At 40.5% G+C, this 23,265-nt stretch overlaps 1 protein-coding gene across 3 annotated transcripts in view; it reads right to left on the reverse strand.

The window, feature by feature from the left end:
• LOC120603417 (shieldin complex subunit 1-like) overlaps positions 1–23,265 on the reverse strand; it is a 96,730-nt gene that overhangs the window by 12,638 nt on the left and 60,827 nt on the right. The window contains exon 2 of one of the 3 annotated variants that reach the window (XM_039863771.1): positions 19,533–22,385. The exons of the other annotated variants lie outside the window; for them this stretch is intronic. Coding sequence (XP_039719705.1) covers positions 21,946–22,385 — 440 coding nt within the window. The 3' untranslated portion in view covers positions 19,533–21,945. Of the gene's footprint in view, positions 1–19,532; positions 22,386–23,265 lie in introns of those variants that run through there. 3 annotated transcript variants of the gene reach the window in all.

Below are 23,265 nucleotides of genomic sequence, written 5' to 3' on the forward strand. Positions count from 1 at the left end.
ATTCCGCAATTCCCCTCTGCAGAGTCAACAAGACTCAACTACTTTCCACTGTAGGCTTAATTTATTTTGCAACACATATAGCTGCATCTTATTTTGAATGGCTGCACAGTATTACATTGATTGTGTACTCTAGAATTTATTTAACCAGTCCCCTTTCTGGCGGGCATTTTTTAGATTGTTACCCTTTGGCATCTTACTACTCTTTTACAACAGAGCCATAGTCTCAGAGGTCGGGAATGGAATAACCTGCTTTTAGAAACTACTACATCCCACAAGCCCTGAGCATCCCCCTTATGGACATGGACTATAGGCTAGTGGTTACCAGAGGACTGTAGACTAGTGGTTACTAGTGGGGTAGGGTTGGAGGGAGGAGGTAGATGGGGTAAAGGGAGTCAAATATAGGGTTTAGGGGGAGGGGAAAGTGAGTAAAGGGGTCAAATATATGTTAACTGAAGGAAACTGGACTTTGGGTGGTAAACACACAATAGAATATACAGATGTCAAATGGTCATGTACACCTGAAAATTATATAATTGTATTAACCAGTATTACCCCAATGAAACTTAATTAAAAATTTTTAAGAACTAAAAAATAAATAAAATTGAAATAAGAAAGTATTTTGTTATTATGTGTGAGAGGAAGGTGAAAATACCTTCCAAGATATTTTTGACGTTGGTTCTCTCAGTCTAATGAGAAATCAGGAAAGTAGCAGGCAAGTGCCCGGAACCAAAGAGAAACAATTCAAAATCTTCTTTGACGCTTTGAGGAATAGAGTGAGTTTTTATTTAGGGTCTCTTTCAGGGAAGGCAGATGTCTGTATGCAGAGTTAAAAGGAGGTTTCAGTGTCTTGTTACTGAAAATCAATGAGGTCTAAATTCTTTTTGCATGTGCTGAGTGGATGGCTGGATCTTACTGAAAAGGCTGGGAATTACATCACCAAGCCCACGGCCACAGAATATTTAAAAGAATAGTCTTAAAAAAGATATAATGGGACAGTTAATAAAATTTGAATAAGATCTGTAGATTACATGACAAATATGTTATCAATGTTAATTTCCTGATCTTGAGAATTGTACTGGGATTTGCAAGAGATTGCCCATGTTTTGTACATTGAAGTATCTAAAGGCAAAAGTGTGCCATATGTACAACTTTTTCTCAAGTGTTTTAGAAAAATATAATGATAGAGTTAGAGAGAGAAAAAGAAAGAATAATAAGACAAGCAGGGCAACATGATAACATTTGGGAAATTGGGGGTGCAAGATCTATGGGAATTTTTTATTATTTTTTCTTATTTCCAAAATCTGATATTATTTTAAAACAAACAAAAAAGAATGTCATTGGCACAAAAGAGTCTGTTTAAAATCTCTGTAAAGTAGTGAGTACAGAAAACGAAGATGTTGCATGGAGGCCCTTCCTTGGGCATTGATCTGGGAGAAGTTCTTCCTCTACTGTTAATATTATGTAAGGATTCCAAAGGCTCTTTTAAATGCCCATTAACAGTTCTTTGAAATCGCCGCCCTCCAGAAATATTTGCATTCCAGTTTTCTAGCAATTTCCCTCTCTTCTTCTTCCCTTGAAAAGTACAGGGTTAAAAATTTTAACGTCATCTTATAGCTTCTCAGTCTGGGCTTGGGCTGTTTATTACTCATCAAGAAAAGTGTTTTTATTATTATCCATTGGCCCACAGCCAGTTTCTATTTTCAGATTTACCTTTTTTTCGTAGTATTTCATAAACTTATTATTTTGCCTTCACATTTAGATCTCTATGTACCAGAGGGGAAAAGCCTTTGGGAAGAGCATTTTTCAGGGATTTTCTCACAGAAGGATGATGGAGGAAAACCAATATTTTCTTTAGGAATAAACACGGCCTGAGATAGACGTAGTCACATTTTTTAACCATATCACAACCCAATTGCCCTGGGAATTTTTCATTGAAGTGACTGTCCTTTTCCACCTGCTCTATCGTGGCACTTTGAAAAAAAAATCTAGTCAAATGTGTGGTGACAGAAAAAAATCTAACTATGGGAGGTGAACACACAATGTAAATATATATATATGCCTTGTTAAAATATACAGCCGAAACCAGATTTCGTTAAACAATGTCACCACAAAAATATTAAAAAAGAAAAAAAAGAAAAAAAATCTAGAACCCACGTGTGCATTGGGAATGCTTCTGGACTCTTCTAGAATATTGATTGATTCCATTTCATTGGTCTATTTGTTTATTCTTTCTGTAATATCACACTTTCTCTATCATCATAGCTTTTCAATAAATCTCAATATCTGGTGGAAAAGGTCTTCCCACCTTGTTTTCTTAAGGAGGATACTGGTCATTCTTGGCCCTTTGCATTTTCATAGAAATTTTAGAATCAGTTGTCTATTTCCATGAAAAAAAAAATCTATCTGTTAAGATGTTGGCAAGAATTGCATAAAATCTATGGATCGATTTTGGAACAGGTGACATCTTTACAATATTGGTCAGACTTGGATTTGTGATTGCTGATAATGTTTTGGATATAATCTCTCAAGTAGTACAAAATAATGTTATCATCGGAAAAGACAAAAAGCCATAGGAAAGACCATGTTTCAGGAGTGCTCTCAAAGAATAAAGGAAGAAAACATTCTTCCTTTTGGAACAAGGGTTTTGATTAAACCATAGTTTTGTACATGGCTCCTGAAATAGCTTATCCATCAGGGTCCAGCCAGGAAAATGAAACCACTAGAAGGAATTTAACACAGGAAATAATACACAGGGTTTAGAGAAACTGAAAGAGCAAATAGGGGAAGATGAGGAAACCCAGAGATTAGTAACTGCAGGCAGCTGCTACCGCCCTGGGAAATGGGGGGAGAAAGGAAGTATGTGTCCTTTCTGGAGCCCAGGAACATGGGCCACTTAGTAGGAGTGGGAACCTCTGCAGGCTGGAAAGTGGGGTTTGGGGCCATAGAAAAAGGGCTGTCTGATGGAAGCTGAAATCACAGAAGAGAAACAGCCACTGCTAGAGACATTTCTCCTCCTCCCCAGAAGAGAAAGCGGGGAAATACCCTGGCTTCTCCTTTCTTTCACTGCCAGTGCCTCTTAGTGGCTGAACATACCTGGGAATGACTGATAGGGAAGCCTGGGGAATAGAGTTTGTAAGGGTCAGTCCCTCCAGTGATACAGAAAAGGGAAAAGAGTCAGAAAGCAAACAGACAAACAAATAGCATATAGGTACTGGTACTGAATTTAGATTTTCTCTCAAAATTCGTTAATTCATTTCACTTGCATATATAAATTCTTACTATGTGTCAAGCTCTTTGGTAGATGCATATTCTTTTGGCTATAGCAAATTACAGAGTCAATCCCAACATTAATGGCAAAAGGAAACACACTCGACCTACTTTGGCAGAGTTCACTAGCCAGTCCGGAAGTAAAAGCGGGAGAGATGTAGGGTAGACCCGTCTACGGAGTAGGGTGAGAGAGCGTAGCATGCCAGAAAAATGGCACTGCCATAGAAACTACTGCCCTGCAAATGTACATCTACAGAATCATCTGTGTTTGTGGCCAACAGGATAGACACTTGTCTTTTGTGACTTCAAGGTCTTTTCCTAATAAAGAGCACCATGTCAACAAGTCGTTTTCCTTAAGTAGTTTGGACCTGGAATACATTTAGTACCTGGTTTCTTATGTCAGGTCAGATTTCTACTACACTTTGACATAATTAAGAAATCACAACCAAATCTTCATCTTAAGAGAAAATAGAAACTACTTTTTCTAATCCACTAAGTTGTAAGTAATATAATTCCATATAACTTGCATGTAGATACATATTAATAAAAATTAACATTTTCTCAAAAGAAGTTGAGAGATAGAGCTACAACCATTCAGGTCTGACAAAGCAGGCAATATTCCTCTTCAATTCAGAGTTTGTATAAAATCGATGTATTAGGTAAACAGATTCACTTATTTATTTATGTACTGAAAAGAAAGCAAGAAACAAATATTGAAAACTAGGTAGGATAACTTTGGTTGGGTCTGATGAGTTGATAAGACCACCAGGCTCCTGACAAAGCATATTCTAGTTAGCAACATACCACATAGTAAGGATCTAGAATTGATACAGAGTGCTTCCTTGTCTCTCATATGGTTTTTCTCCTAACACACACACACACACACACACACACACACACACACACACACACACACACACACAATACAGTAGATACTGCTGCTTTTCTGCCTAACTCTCCCATATCCCTCATCCTTACCACTTCAGAGCACACTTGATTGATTTCCAAACATCAAGACCTACATTTATTTGCCAGATGGCTTTCTCTGGTTACCAGAGCCAAGAGTGCTATGCAAATGGCAGGCTGGAAGTGCTGAGGAAGTAAGGCCCCCAGAAGCAGCCCTTGCCCCAAAACTGACAGGAGTTGGTGTGTAAATACCCCAGATTCCCAGATCCCTCTGAGGTGAGTGTTCTAGGCTGTGAGAGTTTCCCAGTGGCTTTCACTCACAACATCTGTGTAAGGTAAAGTAGAAATGCAAACGGGACTAATTAGGGAGTTCATAGGGAGCCCAGTACTGTTTCATAATGCTTCTTCCTAACTTTGCCAAGTGAGGGGCCCTAGAGAACAGCTCATAAAAAAGTAGAGTTGTCTGCAGGAAGGAAGACTGACATCTCATTTCCTGGCTAGATGCTTGCTGAGCTGCTGAAACCCAAAGACTCCTTAAAACGCTACTAGAAGAGAGTGGGAAAGAGACCATAAGGCAATTTAATTTGTATCTTCAAGAGCTTGAGAATTAAGTAAAGAAAGTGGAGGTGGGCAAGAGGTCAGTTGGAGAAGCCTACAATGGCAAGTTGGGCAGAGAGGACAGTGGCTGGAATGTCTGCATGTTCTAAGTCTTCCCGTGGGCCAAGTGGACTCTATGGAATGTTACTAGTCTCAAGTCATCCCAAAAGATTCTTGCTTGATGGAGCGAGGAGACCCCTTGGCTGTATCGATGATGTCAGCTGAGAGTCATTGAGAGAAGTGAGACAGAGAGCATCGCTTTTGTCAGGGATCAATGGAATGAGAAGGTTGCCATGGAGGACTCTGAAGAATTGACAAAGGTCCCCTGAGAAAGGGTAAACTAGCATTTAGAGGGGTTCCACAACAGAGGACATAAAATATCAAAGAGAGAACTAGAGAGTATACTCTCTGATTCATTTTCTATCTTCTCTGATCCTTGACCTTATTCTAAACTAGAAGGAACTGGGGGTGGGAGTAGGGGGTGGTGGGAAAGGAAGGTAGGAAGGAAAGGAACAAGGAAATAAAAGAATGAACCACTCTTTCCCTCTTCTCTACGGCTGGTCCAAGGTCATGCAGCAGCTGGGAGCTGGAGGAGCTTTGAATTGGGTGAAAAAAAAAAAATTGAACTGTTGTAACGGTCCAGAGTTAATGAAAAGCTGTTGTTTCTGCCTGAGATACTGTTTAAGGATCGGGGAAATTTGACAGAACATGCTTGAAGGCAGTTGGGAGGGAAGATTGAAGCTGTTTCCTGAGTGTAACTTCCAAGTTTAGCATGTTCAAAATGGTATGTGTAACATGGGATTGAAAAATGCTTACACACCGTCCACACGTGAGTGTTGCAACATAAGAGGGAATGCTCCGATGGAAACAGAAGTCACGAGAAAGCCTCGAAAGGTAAAAGCAGGTGGGTTCAGAGTGAAGGAGAAAAACCAAAGCCCCTAAGATAGGACTAATGAAAAATACTGGGAGAGCTTTGGGGTTCCTCCAAGCCCGGAAGCAGGAGGGAACCTGGGGGTAACTGTTGAGTTTGAGTGAGGTATCTGGTGGAGGCACATGAGTGGTGTGGCTCTCCTCTGGCACTTGTGCCAAGCAGTGGGTGGCAGAGATGTCAGGAACTGCATCCTTTTCTGTTAGGTTCTTTCTGCCTCTTAGAAACCTCTCTCCATCTCTGATGCCTCGATGCCCACAGCCTTGTTCTCCTCTTCCCTTGAAAAAAACAAACAAACACAAAAACAAAAAAAGCCCTCTCGATGGCACTCGTCATAGAAATTTTTGAAATTTGGTCTCATTTTAAAATATGTATTTCTGTTGAATTGTACACTTGAAACATTGGATTTTGTTAATCTGTGTCACTATAATAAATTTAAAAATTTACAACTTTAATAAATAAATAAAATATGTATTTCAATTTGTGGAATTTCCAGCACCAAGCCAGAAATGGTGGTCATGACCTTGAAATCACAGCCCACTCAGGCCAACATGGCTGAAGCGGGAAACCAGAAGCAGTTTCGAGGTCTCTCTCCTGTATTCTGTCTGCTGAATCCCCTGGCTTTTCTGCGCTTATCCCCATGAGTCATAAAATGTAAGTTGGTCCTGCCTCTGTGATTCTGAGAGATCTGGCAGACTTAATAAACACTCTTTGCTCTGAGAAGAAGCATTCTTCTGATGCTGAATTTTTAATTATTTATATGAACATTAGAGCATATCAACTTCCAGGCAAGCCTCTTCTCAACAAAAATGTGTTCTGTAGATGAAAACTCCAGGAAAACTCCATGTAGGCTAATTTCGGTTTTACATCTATTAATATTTTATTTCCCAATAATTCATAATGGTCCACGAGGAGCCATTATTGTTAAGTAAATATGCAGAATGTGAAACCTCCCAAGATGTAATTGCCCATATTTTTGATGTGGGTAACAAAGATAGGTATGAATAGCGAGAAAGGGGCGCATAGAGGAGCACGCAAGACTCAGAGCAACTCAGAAGCTAAGCAGGGTCGGGCCTGGTTAGTACTTGGATGGGAGACCACCTAGGAAGACCAGGTGCTATAAGCATAAAAAATAAAATAAAAAATAAGGGATTGTAAGCTGACAAGTTCCTTGCAATCTGTGAGGTCAACCAAGTGTTGCCTCACCTAAAAAATAAATTAAAAAATAAAAAGACTCGGAGCAAGCATTGCAATGCCAAATCATTTAATGGCCCCCAGTCCTCTCCTTTCTCAAACCAACTTTCCATTTTTCCGGGTCCCTTCAGATGAAAGGGAGAAATAAAGAGAATTTTGAGAGATAAAGAGAAAGTCCCTCGGGGACCATGCTCTGTCTCCTTGTAATTCTGCTCTACAGCAAGCATCCAAATGACCCAACTTCCATTAACCTGATTAATGCTCACCATATTAGATCCAAAAGTGAAGAGATAATTTGCACAAAATGAGCTATTTCAAAATGCTAATGAATGCTGGGAAGCTCCAAGCCAGTATTACCCCTGGAGCCATTTTAAAACAACTTATTCCTAAAGACATCCAAGAGGATAGAGTTCCTGAGTGAAATTTCAGACACAGCACAGAGATTCCCCCAAGGACCCACTGCAGTTAAGAATCTTCTCAAGATCCCTCAGCTCATAACTTGTGGGACATGGACCACTCAGTGGACCAACTCTGCTCCTGCTCCATATGGAAACAATAGCTCCCATGATAACACCCTTGGTCGGGGTCGGGGGACTGCTAAAGTTGACATTTCTGTGCGCACTGCAAAGTGGATGGTGGTCAGAAACCTTCCAGAACTCCTGGGAGGAGGATGCAGGTCTTATTTTTTTTTTTTTAATTTCTGTACCCTAACAGCACTTGACCCAACCTGGGTGGGTTAAAGAAGTGTTGATCTTGAGGTGTCACTTAACTGTCTCTGTTGTTCTCATCTGTCCACAACTCACACACTTTACCCTGTGCCTGTGGGCTCAAACTTGCCTGAATCTTAGGACCTCCCTGAGCCTCTGTTAGGAAAGATCCACAGAGTTCATCATCAGACCACATTTCTAGGTGGTCTGGCCCAATCTGGAGTCTGACTTCTTGTAACAAGTCTTGTTTTTTCAACCATGGCCTGTCCTCAGCCACCTCTACTGTAGCCCAAGATTATGTAATATATGATTAAAGGTTTGGGGCCTCATCCCAGTAAGTGGTGTCTCCACACTTTGAGGCGCTCAGCCACAAACCTTGGAGTCATCCTTAACAACTCTACCCTCTCACATCCAATAGTTAATCTTTTAGAAAATCCTAAGACTCAAACTTTACTCAGGTCATGTCATTCCTCTGTTCAAAATGTTCCAGTGGCTCCCATGTTACATACAAAGCCAGAATCCTTACATTGGCCACCAGCTCTTTATGATTTGGCTCCTCTCTCACTTCTGTCACTTCTCACGCACTCTGCTCCAGCCACACTGGCCACCGTGCTGTTCTTAAAACATGCCAAGCATCCTTCTGCCTCAGGTCCTTTGCACTTATTGTGTCCTCAAACAGAGCCAGAGTTCTACATACTCACTCTCCCTCCTGCAGGGCTTTGCTTCAATGCTATTATAATTGACATACAGAATTATATTAGTTTCTGGTTTACAATGTAGTGATTCAACTTTTATATACCTTACAAAATTATCACCACAATAAGTCTAGTAACCATCTGTCACTGTACATAGTTATTATGATATATGGACTCTATTCTCTGTGCTGTACATTATGCTTTTCAATGATGTCTTCCCAGACCTTCTCCTTCCCCTTTGCCAGCATTTTCTATCCTTTCTTTGGCTTTGTTGTTCACCAAAGCACTTATCACCACTAGTAAAACAATGTATGTGTTTTACTTATTTGTATCCTTCTTACCTCTCCCAGTAGAGTGCGAGTTCCGTGAGAGCAGAGGTTTGTGCCTGTTTTATTCTATTCCTGGCACATAGAATAGGGCCTGGCACTTAGAGGCTGCTCAGTGTATATTGTTGAATGAATGAATGATGCACAACCAGATATGGGAACCATTATTAGGCAGGGCACTCCACCAGCAGGAGGGTGGGTGGCCTACTTTTGGGGACATTAAAACAATGACATTGGTAGTTCTGAGAAGAGTATACTGAGTGTCTTGGCACTGTGAACATGGTACTGTGGAAGACAAAACAAGATATGGGCCCTGACCCTTTCCCTCAATTCAATTTGACAACTGAGCACCTGCTGGGTCTGACACTGTGCGTGTTACCTACGATCGAAGGACAGTTAGGAAATGCACCATAACTGCTCTCAAAGAGCATATCAGTAATTGAGAGGCACAAATAAATAATTATAACACAGGATTCTGAGAGCTTCCTCAGAGGAAGTAGGGCTTACATAGAATTCCAAAGGTTGGCAGGAGGGCCCTCAAGGCTTCCCTGGGGCTGATTTTGAACTCGCTCTTAAGTGAACATATATCAGAGAAGGTTATTATTTCATAGGATCATGAATAACATTAAAAACAAAATAGCAGTTACGAGGCAGCATGCCAGTCATGCTAGAGCAGGCTTGTGCCAGTTCGTAAGAGTTGATCATTAAATTTTCAGGCATTTCAAGAGTTGGTTGACATCCTATTGATAGCCTGAGCTCAGTTCTGGTGGGAGTACTTACAGCACAGAAACCAGCTAAAGGTATCCCCTGCTTTTTGAAAGTTTATGTTGGGCCACTTTACTTTTATGAAAGACCTCCTTTAGTACCTGTTTTCATTAACCAAAAGAAATGTGAAGAGGATTTTCACTTTTATGAAAACAGACACAAAGCAGAGCTTGGCGTTTTGCAGAGAGCTCTAACAGAAGCAGAGTATCCTGAGCAGTGAGAGTGGCCCCGGCAAGCTCCTTCCCCAGGAACCACACTCAGCATCTCAGCATCGAACTCCATATCTTTGACCTGTATCTGTGAGCATCTGTGCTTTATCTCCATTTATTTTGTGCATCTGTTAGCAAGATGTGTCCTAAGGTATCAGAGAAGCCCAAGAGAGCATGTAAGGGAATTATGCTTAGCATAAAACTGGTCGTAATTAAAGGTATTTGGTATGATTTAGTAGCTTATTTTTTGAATCTGGGAACACTCAAAATTCTTTCCGTATAAATTAATGAATATGGCTTCTTTGCTTTAGGCCATTTAGATATACAAAAGCTTTCATAGGAACGCTCTACTTTAGGGTAGTGGTGGAAATGTGTGTGTGTGTGTGTGTGTGTGTGTGTATTTACACAGACTAACCCCACTAAAGCATCAATACAGAGATCCCAAACTGGCCCTCAGGTGGGTTATGTTTGCCTTGTACTGCTTGGTTGTTGTAAACATTTGAATTTAAATGCCTTTAGCTGAGGCTTGCCAGCTCCTGTTTGACCACACTCAGTCTCCACCAGCTTTATCATCTTAACATCTAGCCCAGTTCCCATCGTTTATCCCCATGTGGCCTTGGAAGCTTTTGCTGCAGTGATCTTTGGAAGGAATGCCTTGGACTGTTTTCCCCATACTTTCAGGAATGTGTTGATTGCCTTGAATACGCATCTAATCCCTATGGGAGACATGTTGGTTCTTCACACCTCTCCAGCCTAAAGTCAACCCTGAGAGGACTGGAGTTTTGCCAGTGCCCCAAATGAGGCACTGGAAGTTCAAATGAAGTAGAGGAAAGGGCAGGTTTAGTGGGACCAGGTAGAAAAGAGCTTCAGGCAGTCAGAGGGCAGGGCCTGGGGGAGGCAGTATGGGCTGAGCTGCTGCTAAGCAGTGTTCCATGAGGGAATTCCTCCAGTGTTTCTTGGGCAATTTGTATACTTCCCAAATCTGACATTTTGAGAAAAATCAGTGGAGAAATTGGGGAGACAGGGAAAGGTGTTATTCTCCAGTGAGAATTAAAGGTTAATGATCAACAGAGAGACACACTGCTTTAAAGGGATTCTTGAGGGATCCACTGAAAGCAAGATCAAGAAATCCTAATACTGGAGTTGGGTTAGATTTAGATAGATTATTCAAAAACTACTGAATAATGTTCCCTAGCATTTTACAATGTTTGGGTATTTGCTATAGGCCTGAGTTCTTTTTTTCTTTTTCTTTTTTTAATTTTTTAATTTAGTTTCAAATATACAGTACATTTGTTAGACATCTATATAGTTCATAAAACAATCCCCCCAAAAGCACCCTCCCTCCCCTGACTCCCCACCTAGCCAATGAATTAATGCTAACTGCATTCCCTATGCCATGCTCCCCATCTCTGTGACCATCCATCAGCTACTAATTTGTACTTCATTAGCCCTTCACCCAATTCTCCCAGCCCCCAAAATCCCCTCCTCTCTATCTGAAACCAAATTGTCCACTATATTTGTGAGTCTATTTTTGATTAGTTTTGTTCTTTTTATTCCTTAGATTCTGCATATAAGTGAAATCATATAGTATTTCTCTTTCTCTGTCTGACTTAAATACCTTCTAGGTTCATCAAAGCAATATCTTTTTCTATCCCCCTCCTTTTAGTCTGTGTGTCTCTTTTAATCTGAAGTGAGCCTCTTGTAGGCAGCATTTGAAGGGGTCTTGTTTTCTTATCCTTTCAGCCACACTCTATCTTTTGGTTGGAGCACTTAATTCTTTACCATTTAAGGTACTTATTGATAGGAATGTAGTTGTTACCATTCTTTATTCCTGTTTTTGATACATGTTTTTTCTTCTTAAAGAAGTCCCTCCAACATTTCCTGTAATTCTGGCTTGGTGGTGATCAATTCCTTTAGCTTATTTTTGTCTGGGAAGCTCTTTCTCTGTCCTTTAACTCTAAACAATAGCTTTGCTGAATAAATTATTCTTGGTTGTAGATCCTGGGTCTTCATCCTGTCGAATATTTTTTGCCAAGCCCTTCTGTCTTGCATAGTTTCTTTTGACAAATCAGCTGCCTATTTTATGGGTTTTCTCTTATATGTAATTATCTGTTTTTCTCTTGCTGCTTTTAATATTCTTTCTCTGTATTTACCCTTTGGCATTTTAATTATGATGTATCTTGGTGTGAGCCTCTTTGGACCCCTGATTTTTGGAATTCTCTAAGCTTCCTGGGGTTTTATGTCCATTTCTTTCACCAGGTTAGGGAAGTTTTCCATCATTATTTCTTTAAACAGCTGTTCAACATCTTAATTTTCTTCAGTTATGCCAATCAGATGAATATTTGGAGCCTTAATAGTGTCCCATATCCTCCTTAAATTATTTTTATAGTTTTGGCATCCTTTTTCTTGCCATTCTGATTGAGTGTCCTGATTGGCTTTCCTGTGCTCTAGATAGGGCATGTGATCCTCTTCTTTATTCACTTTGTTTATTCCTTTATTCATTTAAGATACTTCTCATTTCAGATAACGTGTTCTCCATTTCAGACTGGTTTCCTCTTATAATCTCCATCTCCATTTTTATCTCTTTGTTGGAGTTCTCTACATTTCCCAAAAGTTCATCGAGCATCTTTATAACCAGTGTTTTGAACTCTGCATCTGTTAGATGACTTGACTCCATTATATCTGGATCTCTGTTCTGTTCTCTCATATGGTTTCTGCTTCTTTGTCTTCCCCTTTAGGCTGCCGTTCCATGTCTATTTCTATGTACTAAGCAAAGCTCTTAAGTCTCCTGGTCATATTAGTGTGGATTTGTGAAGTAGGTGTCCAGTGGCACAGTCCTGAGAGGAGTTCAGCTGCAGACCAAACTTATCACAAGCCTCTACCCACTCTGGGACCACCTGTTAAGATTCAGCAAGCAACAGCCATACTACTCTGAACAAGCCCGATCCAGACTGATCTTGGAAGCTAAGCAGGGTCGGGCCTGATTAGTACTTGTAGGCATAAAAAATAAAAAAATAAAGGATTGCAATCTGTGAGGTCGACCAAGGGTTCCCTCACCTAAAAATAAATAAATAATAAGATTCAGCAAGCAATCCACAGATGCTGTGCTTACAATTGCTTCAAAAGGCCACACAGAAACCAAGGCCAGTTGCCTCCAGTATGAGTCTAGGCTCTGCTCAGTAAGGAGCACCTGACTCCCTGAGGATATACCAAGATGTAGCTTGGGTGGAGCCGTGAGTTGGAGGAGGCAGGGTTTCAGGGAATCCTCTGGGCTCTGGGCAGAGCGACCTCTGTTATCTAGTTTGATGATGTCACGCCACAGCTATGGCGGTACTGTGTCCGTGCACTGGGGGTGGGTAGGGCTCAACAGAGAACAATGTATACCACCGGCACTTCTGCACAGAGAGAATCTCACCTCACCCTCACTCTGACAATGCCTCCCTGTAAGTCCCTGGTGCCTCCTACACGCAGCCAAATCAGCACTGGTGCTCAGAACGAGCATGTCTATAACCGTGAAAATCCACTTGCAGATGCAGCCCCTTTAAGAGGCTTCTGCCACTGCTGCTGCCGCAGCCTCCGTCTCACTCAGCCTCTTAAGAAGTCCTCGCCCCGTCCTACCTTCTGCCACTGCAGGGTACTTTCTTGGACTTCTCCCTAGTTATATGGCTTGTTCCTCTAGATCCCAGGCGATTGTTCCTTGCTGCTACTCCTTGTTTTCGTCACAATTTTGATTTGGTCGCCAGAGGGATGAACAGAGCCTCTATCATTTACGCCATTTTTTCCCTCTCTCCTAGGCTTCAGTTCTTTATAAATACTACTAAGCTGTGTATTTCTTATTTATTAAAATGTTTTAATAAATCCAGACTAATGAGTAAATAACTTCTGATGTTTCACTTCCAAGTCCTAAAGATTCATCTTTTTTTTGAGAATTTAGAGACACTACAATGAGTCAGAATATAAAAAGGTGAGTGAGAGTCTGTTTTGAAACTTTGCCTACGGCTAACCTTGTTCCTGGAGGAAAAATAATGGTCTCCGAAAGGCGCAGGTTTCTACAGGGAAATGAAAGTTATTTAGTAACTGTCATAGGCTAAAGAAATTACAGAGATTTGCTCTTGTTTTTTCTTATCTCCAATGTTCTCAATTTTATCTAGAACCATCATTGTGCTTTTGTCTTGGCTGACAAGCCAGCTGGTAAGCCTAAGGAGGCTTAAACAAATGTGGCAACCTGAGCTACAATTTTTTTGTGTGGATTCAGAGGTCTTTTAACTACTCTGGGTCCCAAAGAAACTAGGGCAAAATAGCAGCATCTGTAGTTACCCATGTTCCAACTACATGTTTTCCAGCCCAGACCAGTTCCAATGGAACAAGATGTGATCAAACCATATCAAGTTCTCAAAGTGCAGTGATTGCTCTTTTGAGAAATTATTCTTTATACCGTATTAAAAATAATTGTGTCTGCACTAGATGCCCTCTGGTTCTTGGAGGCTGGCAAGCAAAGGTAGGGCATGAATGAAATTCATCAGGCACTTGTTTAACTTCTCACTTCAATCCATGTCCTTTGAAGTCGGGACAAAGCCAGTAAAGAACTCACACTTCTTAAACTTTAATGAGTGTGATCAATGGTCAACCAATGTTCTATTCATATTTTTGTATGTGGCCAGAAGGGAGGATTAAAATTAAATTTTAATTTTAGATTAAATGGACCACTCATTCGGATGTAACGAACTCGTTTGTATGTGGTCTGCGACATTGTGATTTATAATAAATACATTTTTAGTCTTTGTCCCTGTTTTTGGCATAGAGCTCCTAAAATCCTTGGAATTTCCTAGGTAAGAGTGATACAGGTGTCTTGATATTCACAACAAACCCCTTTCAATCACACCTGAGTTTATGTTAAGGAGGTGACTATTAGAAAGCAGGTAAGGATGGGGGGCTGGTATGTGATTGGAAAGTTGGAACTTTCAGTTCCACTCCGCTGACCTCCCAGGAGGTGAGAGGGGCTGGAGGTTGAATTGATCACCAACCACCAATGATTTAATCAATCATGCCTATGTAATGACGCCTCCATAAAAAACCAAAAGGAAGGGGTTTGGAGAGCTTCTTTGTTGGTGAACAAGAATGTTTCCATATGCCACTGTGCTGGGTCCCAAGCTCTATGAAGACAGAAGCTCCTTTGTTTGGGACCTCGCCTATGTATCTCTTCATCTGGCTGTTGAGTCATATCCTTTAATATCCTTTGTAATAAGTCAGTAATCTAGTGAGTAAACTGGTTTCCCGAGTTCTGTGAGCTGCTCTAGCAAATTAATCAAACCCACGATGGGGGTTGTGGAAACATTTGATTTATAGTCAGTCAGTCTGAAGCACAGGTAACAACCTAGACTTGTGACTGGCTTCTGAAGTGGAGGGCAGTCTTGTGGGACTGAGCTCTCAATCTGTGGAATCTGATGCTATCTCCAGGTAAATAGTGTCAGAATTGAGTTGAATTATAGTATACCCTGGTGTCTGAGAAGTGCTTGGTGGTATGGGGACTTCTCCCATCACACACACATACACACACACACACGCACACACACACACGCACTGAAATTGGAAGATCAGAATTGTGATGGCCAGAGGAGGGGAGAACTAAAACTAAACTTTAAGTTTAGGTTAAATGGACCATTCTTTCTGATGTAACAAACATGCTCTGTGATGCCATTAGATATAAAGTTAGATGTAGATGTCAAAGATGTGGATCACATAGATGTAGATGATGATGTAGATGATGGAGATGTTGAAGTAGATGACGTGGTTGATGTAGATGTGGCTGCCAGTACATAGATGTACATGCACAAGTAGATGATGTAAATCTAAATACAGATGTAGGTAGAGTATATGTCAATATAGATGCAGATGTGCATGGTGTAGCTGTAAACATGGATGTAGATGATGTAGATTAGAATTTCTCAATCTTACAGTATTGATATTTGGGGTTGGATAATTCTTTGTTGTCAGGGGCTGTCCCATGCATTGTCCTAGATGCCAGGGGCACTCTCTCCCCCACCCCCAAGTGTGACAATCAAAAATGTTTCTGGATATTGCTAATGTTCCTTGGATGGAAAGTTGGCCTGGTTGAGAACCACTGATGTAGACGATGTAGATACTGATGTAGATAGAAGCGTAGGCATAAATGATGCAGATGATGAACAGGAAAAGGTAGCTGTGTTAGCAATCCCCAACCTTTTTGGCATCAGAGACCAGTGCTCCTATGAGAATCTCATGCCTGATGATCTGAGGTGGAGCTGAGGCAGTGACACTAGCGCTGGGGAGCGGCTGCAAATACAGGTGAAGCTTCGCTTACCTGCCCACCACTCACCTCTTGCTGTGCAGCCTGGTTCCTAACAGGCCACGGAAAAGGTGCCGGTCCAAGGCCTGGGGCTTGGGAACCCTTTCTGTAGATAATATGGGTGTAAACATAGATGTAGGTAAAATAAATCTAAATATAAATGTAGATGATAATATAAGAGTAGATATAAATGATATAGCTTTAAACATAGATGTAGATGATATAGTTGATATAGATAATGTAGATGATATGGATAATGTACATGAATTTATAATCTGGGCAGAAAATGTAGGTGTTAATGATACAGATGATATAGATTAGGTATAGGTGATGTAATAGATATCTAGATAGATCAATATGGAAATAATTTTCCCAACTTGAATTTCTTTGAAGGTATGGACCAAGCCTATATATTCATATCTCCTAGAGCAATTTAGAAGTATTCATTATGATGTGTTGATTGTTTAATTAGTTCTACCACTTAGGAATCAGTAAAGTTACTTTTCATAATTCAAGTATGTTTTCAATGGAAAACATAGATTGCCTTCAGGAAATTTGAAACTCCAAATTATAAATAAATGTATATGGATAGATATTTAATACACTTAAAACATATCCCGCACATATTTTCCCAACATTTTATTATAAAAAACTTCAAACATGCAGAAAACATGATAAAAATGTACAAATAAGACCTGTATACCTACCACTTAGATTTTACCATTAACATTTACTGTACTTGCTTATTTCTTGTCTATCCACCTATCCACCGTCTATCTATCCATCACTCAATCTTATTTGTTGATGTATTTCAGAGCAAATCCTACATATATTTTAAATTCATTCCCTGGGTGTCATTGCACTTGCACGGTGATTTGTGTGTGGCACGGCACGAGCTCTGTGCTGGCATTGGTCTATAACAGGTTAGAAATCAAAAAGTTTCCTTCATCACTGATAGCTTAAGCAGCAATGATTTAGCACACAAAAAGGAAGGAGGAGGATGATAAAAAAGAATGGCAGAAAGCCAATGGCTATTGCAGCTAGATGATGAGAACATAGCACAATTGTCTCTACTTTTGTAAAGTTTGAAAATCTGCATCATTTGGGGTATTAAAAAAGTTTTTTTTTAAACTTGGCCTGTAAATGAAGATATTTTAAACATATACATTTTCAATTCATATATTTATATCTAAACATACAGTATATATATATATATATATATAATATACATGTATTTAAAATAAAATAACATAGAAATGACACACAGGATAACTAGTCTACATAGGGAACATATGTAATGGTTCAAGTAAACTTTACAGAAGTTTTAGGTAAACAAAGTAATTTGCTGGAGCTTGGTGAGCTTTTATTATATAATAAATTCTGATTATGTAATAAACTCCTTGAGGCCAAGGATCCTGCGAGATACCACTTTGTGTCTCCACAGCACTTAATCCAGGGTACTGCAGAGTAAATGGTGCTTAATAAACACTGGCTGATAGGCTAAACTCAGGAAATGAATTGTGATGAAGAGTAGTTTAATTCTCTATGCAATAATGCCACACAGCTCAATCAATTTGAAAATCAGTTTCCCGAATCCACCCTCATAGAGATTTGCACAGAATGTTTGAGCCTGAGGGGGAACTTGGAGCTTTGCTAATGTCCTCATTTTGCAGACGGAAATGAGGCCCGGAGGAGTTATATGAGCCTCACTGAACATCCCAACTGTTAATAGCAGCGTTGTTGCCTCTGACTCCTACAACTGGACTCTTCCTTTTGCCATGATGTTTCGCAGAAGGTACAAACCCACCTCCCACTCCTACCCCTTGCTCCTGGTTTAAAATTATATGGTTTCAGTTGTAGGAAAGAGAAAGGAGTTGTCAAGCTGGATCCACCAGGAGGCTGAATAGGAAATGTGACTGCAGAACAAGTTTGTGTCGTGATCAATATTTACCCAGCGCTGTTCTGTGCCTAGCCTGGGTAAGATAAGCTCTCCGGCCTTTGGGAACTTTCTGTCTGCTGGGGGAAGGAAGATGTACACATGTTAGCAGTTCGAGAATGGTCCTGCTGTGTAGTATTAAAGCATAAATGAGTAGTTGGGTAGAGCTGTGGGAGCTGGAGGAGGGATAGGATGTTTTGGAGGCCATGGAGGTTGACCAAGGTTCAAGGACTGAGGAAAAGGCGAAACACCCAGGTTGAAATAACATGGACCTAAGTTTGTGCTTCACCCTATTGGTATTAAGAAGCTTGGGAGGTTTCTGTGGGGGACGGCATGGGATCCAGCACTGACTGGATTTAGGAAGACCAATATGGTAGCGATGGTATCTGGAAGAGGCTGGCAGCAGGGAGAATCTTGAGGAGGGCCTTCAGGAGATGAAAGCTTGGAGCAGGTGATGGCAGTGAAAGTTTGTCGAGGAGTCTAGCTTTTTACTATCCTCCCCCAGTCTGGGGAGCAAATTATTCTAAGACCATTTGCTAAAACTCCACCTTTTTTCCCTGCATTTGAAATGCTACCTTCATCATATACTTAATTTCCACATGCATTCATATCTATTTATGGTCTGAATTCTTTTTCTTTGATTTGTCTACTTCTGTTTTATTGTTGCTTTAATTACTGTAGAATTAAAATGTTTTCATATTTGATAAGGCTAGACCCTACTCTTAAATTTGCTGGCTATTCATGTATGTTTTGCTTTTTAAAAGAATGTGCACTATGGCTGCGGGGTAAAGAGAGGCAAAGGTAGATGTGTGAAACCTGATGCAAGTTCCTCTGTATTCCAGGGGAGAGAAGGTGGGAAACTACAAGGTAGAACAGATGACCTATCCCATTGTATTCCAAATTTCAGTCCTTTCCCAGTATACCACTTTCATAATTTTTGACATATCTATGGGACCCATCTGCGCTATTAGTAATTTAATGGTTTCACTTATTCAATTCGCTTTTAATTTTTAATATTTATATTAGATTTATCCTATGTAATATCTGTAAAAGCACAGATTAGACATAGTACTTATATTTTTCTAACATATTAAACTAAATGGAAAACAATGAGAATAAATATCATTTGTCCATGCAGCACCTAAAATTACTTTGTGTACTACCAGCAGTTTGAGAAACAATGGTCTGAGCAAAACCCTTCTTTTCAGTTCTCCAGATGAAAATCTCCACTCAGAAGAGGGCTGCCTTGGCTGGCTGGTCATATTTGTTGCTTGAGCTGGATGATGATTGCACAGGTGGATTCAGTTTGCGAAAATCATCGCAATATTCACTTATAATCCAACAAAAAGTTTTAAAAGTAAGCCTTAAAGTTTTAAAGGTATCACTGTATCATCATATGCTAATTACTGGTAGTAAGATCTATTACCTGTGCCCTTACGTAGGTCATGCAAAAAAAATAGACTAATGAAGTGAATAATATTTACACAAACTTAAAACACTGGGAGCAGTTTTCTTTGAAGTTTTGATGTTCCTGCAAGCAAACCCATCCTCCCAAGACCTCCAAAAGGGCCACAGGGGATATCACAAGTCAGTCAGAACCTTCATAGGATGATAATTTGTCAGTGAAAAGATCTGTAGGGCAAAATTAGACAATAATGCCAAAGGCTGGAGCCTCAATATCCTTACCTCTTAGTCTTTATTAAAGGTAAACAGAATGCCACCCTGACCCCATAAAGATCAAATTAAGATGAGAGATTGCAGAGAATCAAATATCACGTACTGACCTGTCACAAGCACTTACTCAGATACAAACAAGCACACACCACACTCTTTTCTTTTTACCCTCAGGTGATTCTGGCTTTTTGACTTCTAAATTCTCTGCTTTCAGAGTCTAGCCTCTGGCTTAGTGTCCACAGCACTGATATTAATAAAGATTACAAAATCACTGATACTAAAATCTCACTGTCAAATAGAAGCTGCTGCTTTCTGGCATGGAGATTCATTTAGCATGTATCTTTTGTCCTTTAAAAACAGTATAAAATAATCCGGTTTCCTTCTGTTGGTAGCCATGGAGACTAATCTCCAATATTTCGGTGATGGAATAATACTAAGAACTACAGCGTTCTTCAAGGACATTTATTAATTTGCTTCACATTAAAAAAACAATAAAGCTACAGACCTTAAAATTCAACCTATAGATTTTCAATTATAAGTCTATATTTCACAACTATTTGGGGGCCAGTTGAATAGGAGAAGCCCATGGAGAAAGATTGTTTCTCAGATGAAAATCTGGAGGCTTGTTTTCTCAAGTATCTCTCAGAGGCCTATTCATTTACTATTTCCTACCATTTAGGTCTTGTCTCTCCTTCCAGTGGTGCCTCCGCCTTTCAATGTGGAACTGTTTCTTATGTCTGATCTTCTCAGAACTGGAAGCCTTCCCATGCAATTCCTGACCTTTAAAAGGCTTCACTCTCCATCCAAGAGTCCCCAAAGACCTGCTTGAGAGGGCACACTCACTCTTAATGTACATATTTAAGCTGATCTATTTGCATAAACCAATTTCCAATTTCTGGAAAGCTTAGGGTGTCTTCGGCCAACTAAATTTCACCTAAAGTTTCTTCATATCTAACTGTACAGTGTTGCCAGCTTCTCTTGCTGTCTGCCCCCCAACAAGTGACATAACCCTTTCTATCAATGTAATTTGGAGAACTGTTGAGGTAGGGATTAGTGTGAGGTTTCCAATGACAGTTTCAGGTTGCTTGGTGCCAGCGATGTCATTCTACCAACCGAGTCACAAATGGGGATTCAGGACACAGCTGCAGAACAGAGCATATGCTAGTGCAAGTTTGCACTGGCAATTTAAAGCCACGAGAAATGTAGTCAATAATATTGTAATAACTATGTATGGTGTCAGACGGGTACTAGTATTATTGGGGTGATCACTTTGTGAGTTATACAGATGTCTAATCGCTATGTTATACACTTGAAACTGGTATAACATCACATGTTAACTGTAACTGAAAAATAAATGTTTAAAAATAGATAAAGATATTTTTGGTGAAATCAGGACAGGACAGGTGTGAGGGGCCAACTGTTCAGAGGGTGACAAAAGGTGCGGGCTGCAGGCAGACAGAAGGCAAAAATAATGAGCGAAGAAGTTCACTTGAGCAAAGGATTCTCTTTTCTCTTCCATCACAAACCAACAGGGCCACATGGCGTCCATCTAGCTTATCGCAACTGAGCTTGTGCGTACTTTGGTGGGTGGAGCATGTTTGTTTTTTCCTCACCTTTCACATTTGCTATCTGGTGGAAACAGAAGACTTTCTTTTTTTTTTTTAATTTGTAAATTTTAGTTGTTATTTTAGATGGTCCAAATGTTCCTTCCACATCCAGTCAGAGAGGCAGGGATGTGATTAAGATGTGATGCACTTTTTGGCATCATATTTAAATCTTTGTATTATTCTGGGACATACGTTTTTCGATCACAAGGCAGTTTTACAACTTGGTATATTTCTTGGTTCAGCATAGAGCTTTGTTCCCTTCAAAAACTCATCTGATGGAAGTCCGGTCTCTTAGGTCGGGTTCTCCTAGAAGTGGATTCTGGGTCAAGGATTCAGGCACGAGGGATTTATTAAGGAAAAGTTCCTAGGGGACACCAGTAAGAAATGGGATGAGGAGGCCAGGGAAAGGGAGGGAGGGAGCAAGAGTGTGACTTCGTGTGAAGTCCCAGCCTCAGCGAGATCTGGAGAGGAACTTTGGAGCATAAACTCTACCTGAGAGCAAGTCTCTCCTTGAGGTAAGGAAGTTGGGCTTTTGGGCTCCCGAATCAGTCAGCCACTGGCCTCAGGCCAAAGAGAATGGTAGTGGGGTGGGAGGGAGTATGGCCATGGGGACTATAAAATTCCCAGACACCGATGGCTCTCTCTATGGGCTGAACCCTGTCTAGTACTTGGTCACAGATGCAGAGCACTTAGCTGGGGGCTGGGCACACAGAACTGGCAAGAGAGACCTGAGGGGATCTGAGTGGGGCACCAACAGCGTTGGTCACAGGCCTACCCCCATATGGCCTGCTCTCACCACCAGACACCAGTTATTGGTCTTTCATCACGTTCTGCCGCAAGAGGAAATTAATAATATCTTTGGAAAGTCCTGGAGTCGGTGTTTCAATATCCAAAGACACACTTCTTTCTAGTGGGTAGAAGTGGGTGTCCCTGGAATGCCTCTGTAAGACTGAGCAGCCATCCCGGTTGAAGATGACCCGGGCCATTTGAAAACTACGAAGGACGTACTTTTGGCTCTCCTGGCCCTTCAGTTCATCGATTTTCTGAGACAAGCACTGGCAGACAGATGCAGAGAGTAGATTTCCAGAGGCTGGTTGTGGATGGCCAAACATTTCATAGAATTTATCCAGGGATTTCCGAAGTTCGTCATCCTCTGTCTTGGTCTCTGGTTGGCCTTTCACCGAAGGGCTAAGCCAGAAATTCTCGGAGTTCCAGGAATCATTTTGTGCAGTATTTAGGTTACTGGTGTCTGCAAGACAAAACACATCCCGATACTCAAACACATATTCAAAAATACCAGAAAGCCAGCCAAGAGCAGACGATGTCTCTTTTCAGTTCAACACTTACGGCTCCTGGGTAATGGGCAATGGACAGAATCAAGTGATTTCAGAATTTGTTACCACCATCCTGGGGTTATGCCACTTATTTGCTCATAGCAAGAACGTTTTATTTGCCTGTTTCAGGGGTTCTTAACCTGGGGTCCTTGTATAGAAGTTTCAGGGTGGCTGGGAAAGAAAGTTCGTATCTTTATTTTCACTAATCTCTACCTGAAATTAAGCATTTCCTTCCATGATGAATATAGGCAGTAAACCCATTAGCAGCAGTACCTGTGATTTTTCACCAATAGATCACAGCTGTTTTCATATCTCATTATAATTTGTTGAAGATATTTTGAAATATTATTTATGCCTATCATTATGCTATGGACTGAATTGTGTTCCTCTGAAATTCATATGTTGAAACTCTAATCCCTAATGTGACTTGATTTGGAGATGGGGCTTTTAGGGGGTTAAGGTTAAATAAGGTCATAAGGGTGGGGCTCTAACTGATAGGATTGGTGGCCTTATAAGAAGAGGAAGATCTCTCTCTCTCTCTGCACACACACCAAGGAAAGACCACGGGAGGACACAGAGAGAAGCCAGCTATCTGCAAGCCAGGAAGAGACCTCGCCAGAACCTGACCATGCTGACAGCCTGAACTTCCGGCCTCCAGAACTATGAGAACATAAATTTCTGTTATTTAAGCCACCCAGTTTATGGTATTTTGTTATGGCAGCCTAAATAGACTAAGACACACTACTTTTAAATCACCATAGTTATTAGTCCTGACACTAGACCTTATTATTTAAA

The sequence above is a fragment of the Pteropus medius genome, unplaced genomic scaffold (assembly GCF_902729225.1).
Source record: "Pteropus medius unplaced genomic scaffold, Ma_sr-lr_union100, whole genome shotgun sequence".
NCBI lineage: Eukaryota > Metazoa > Chordata > Mammalia > Chiroptera > Pteropodidae > Pteropus > Pteropus medius.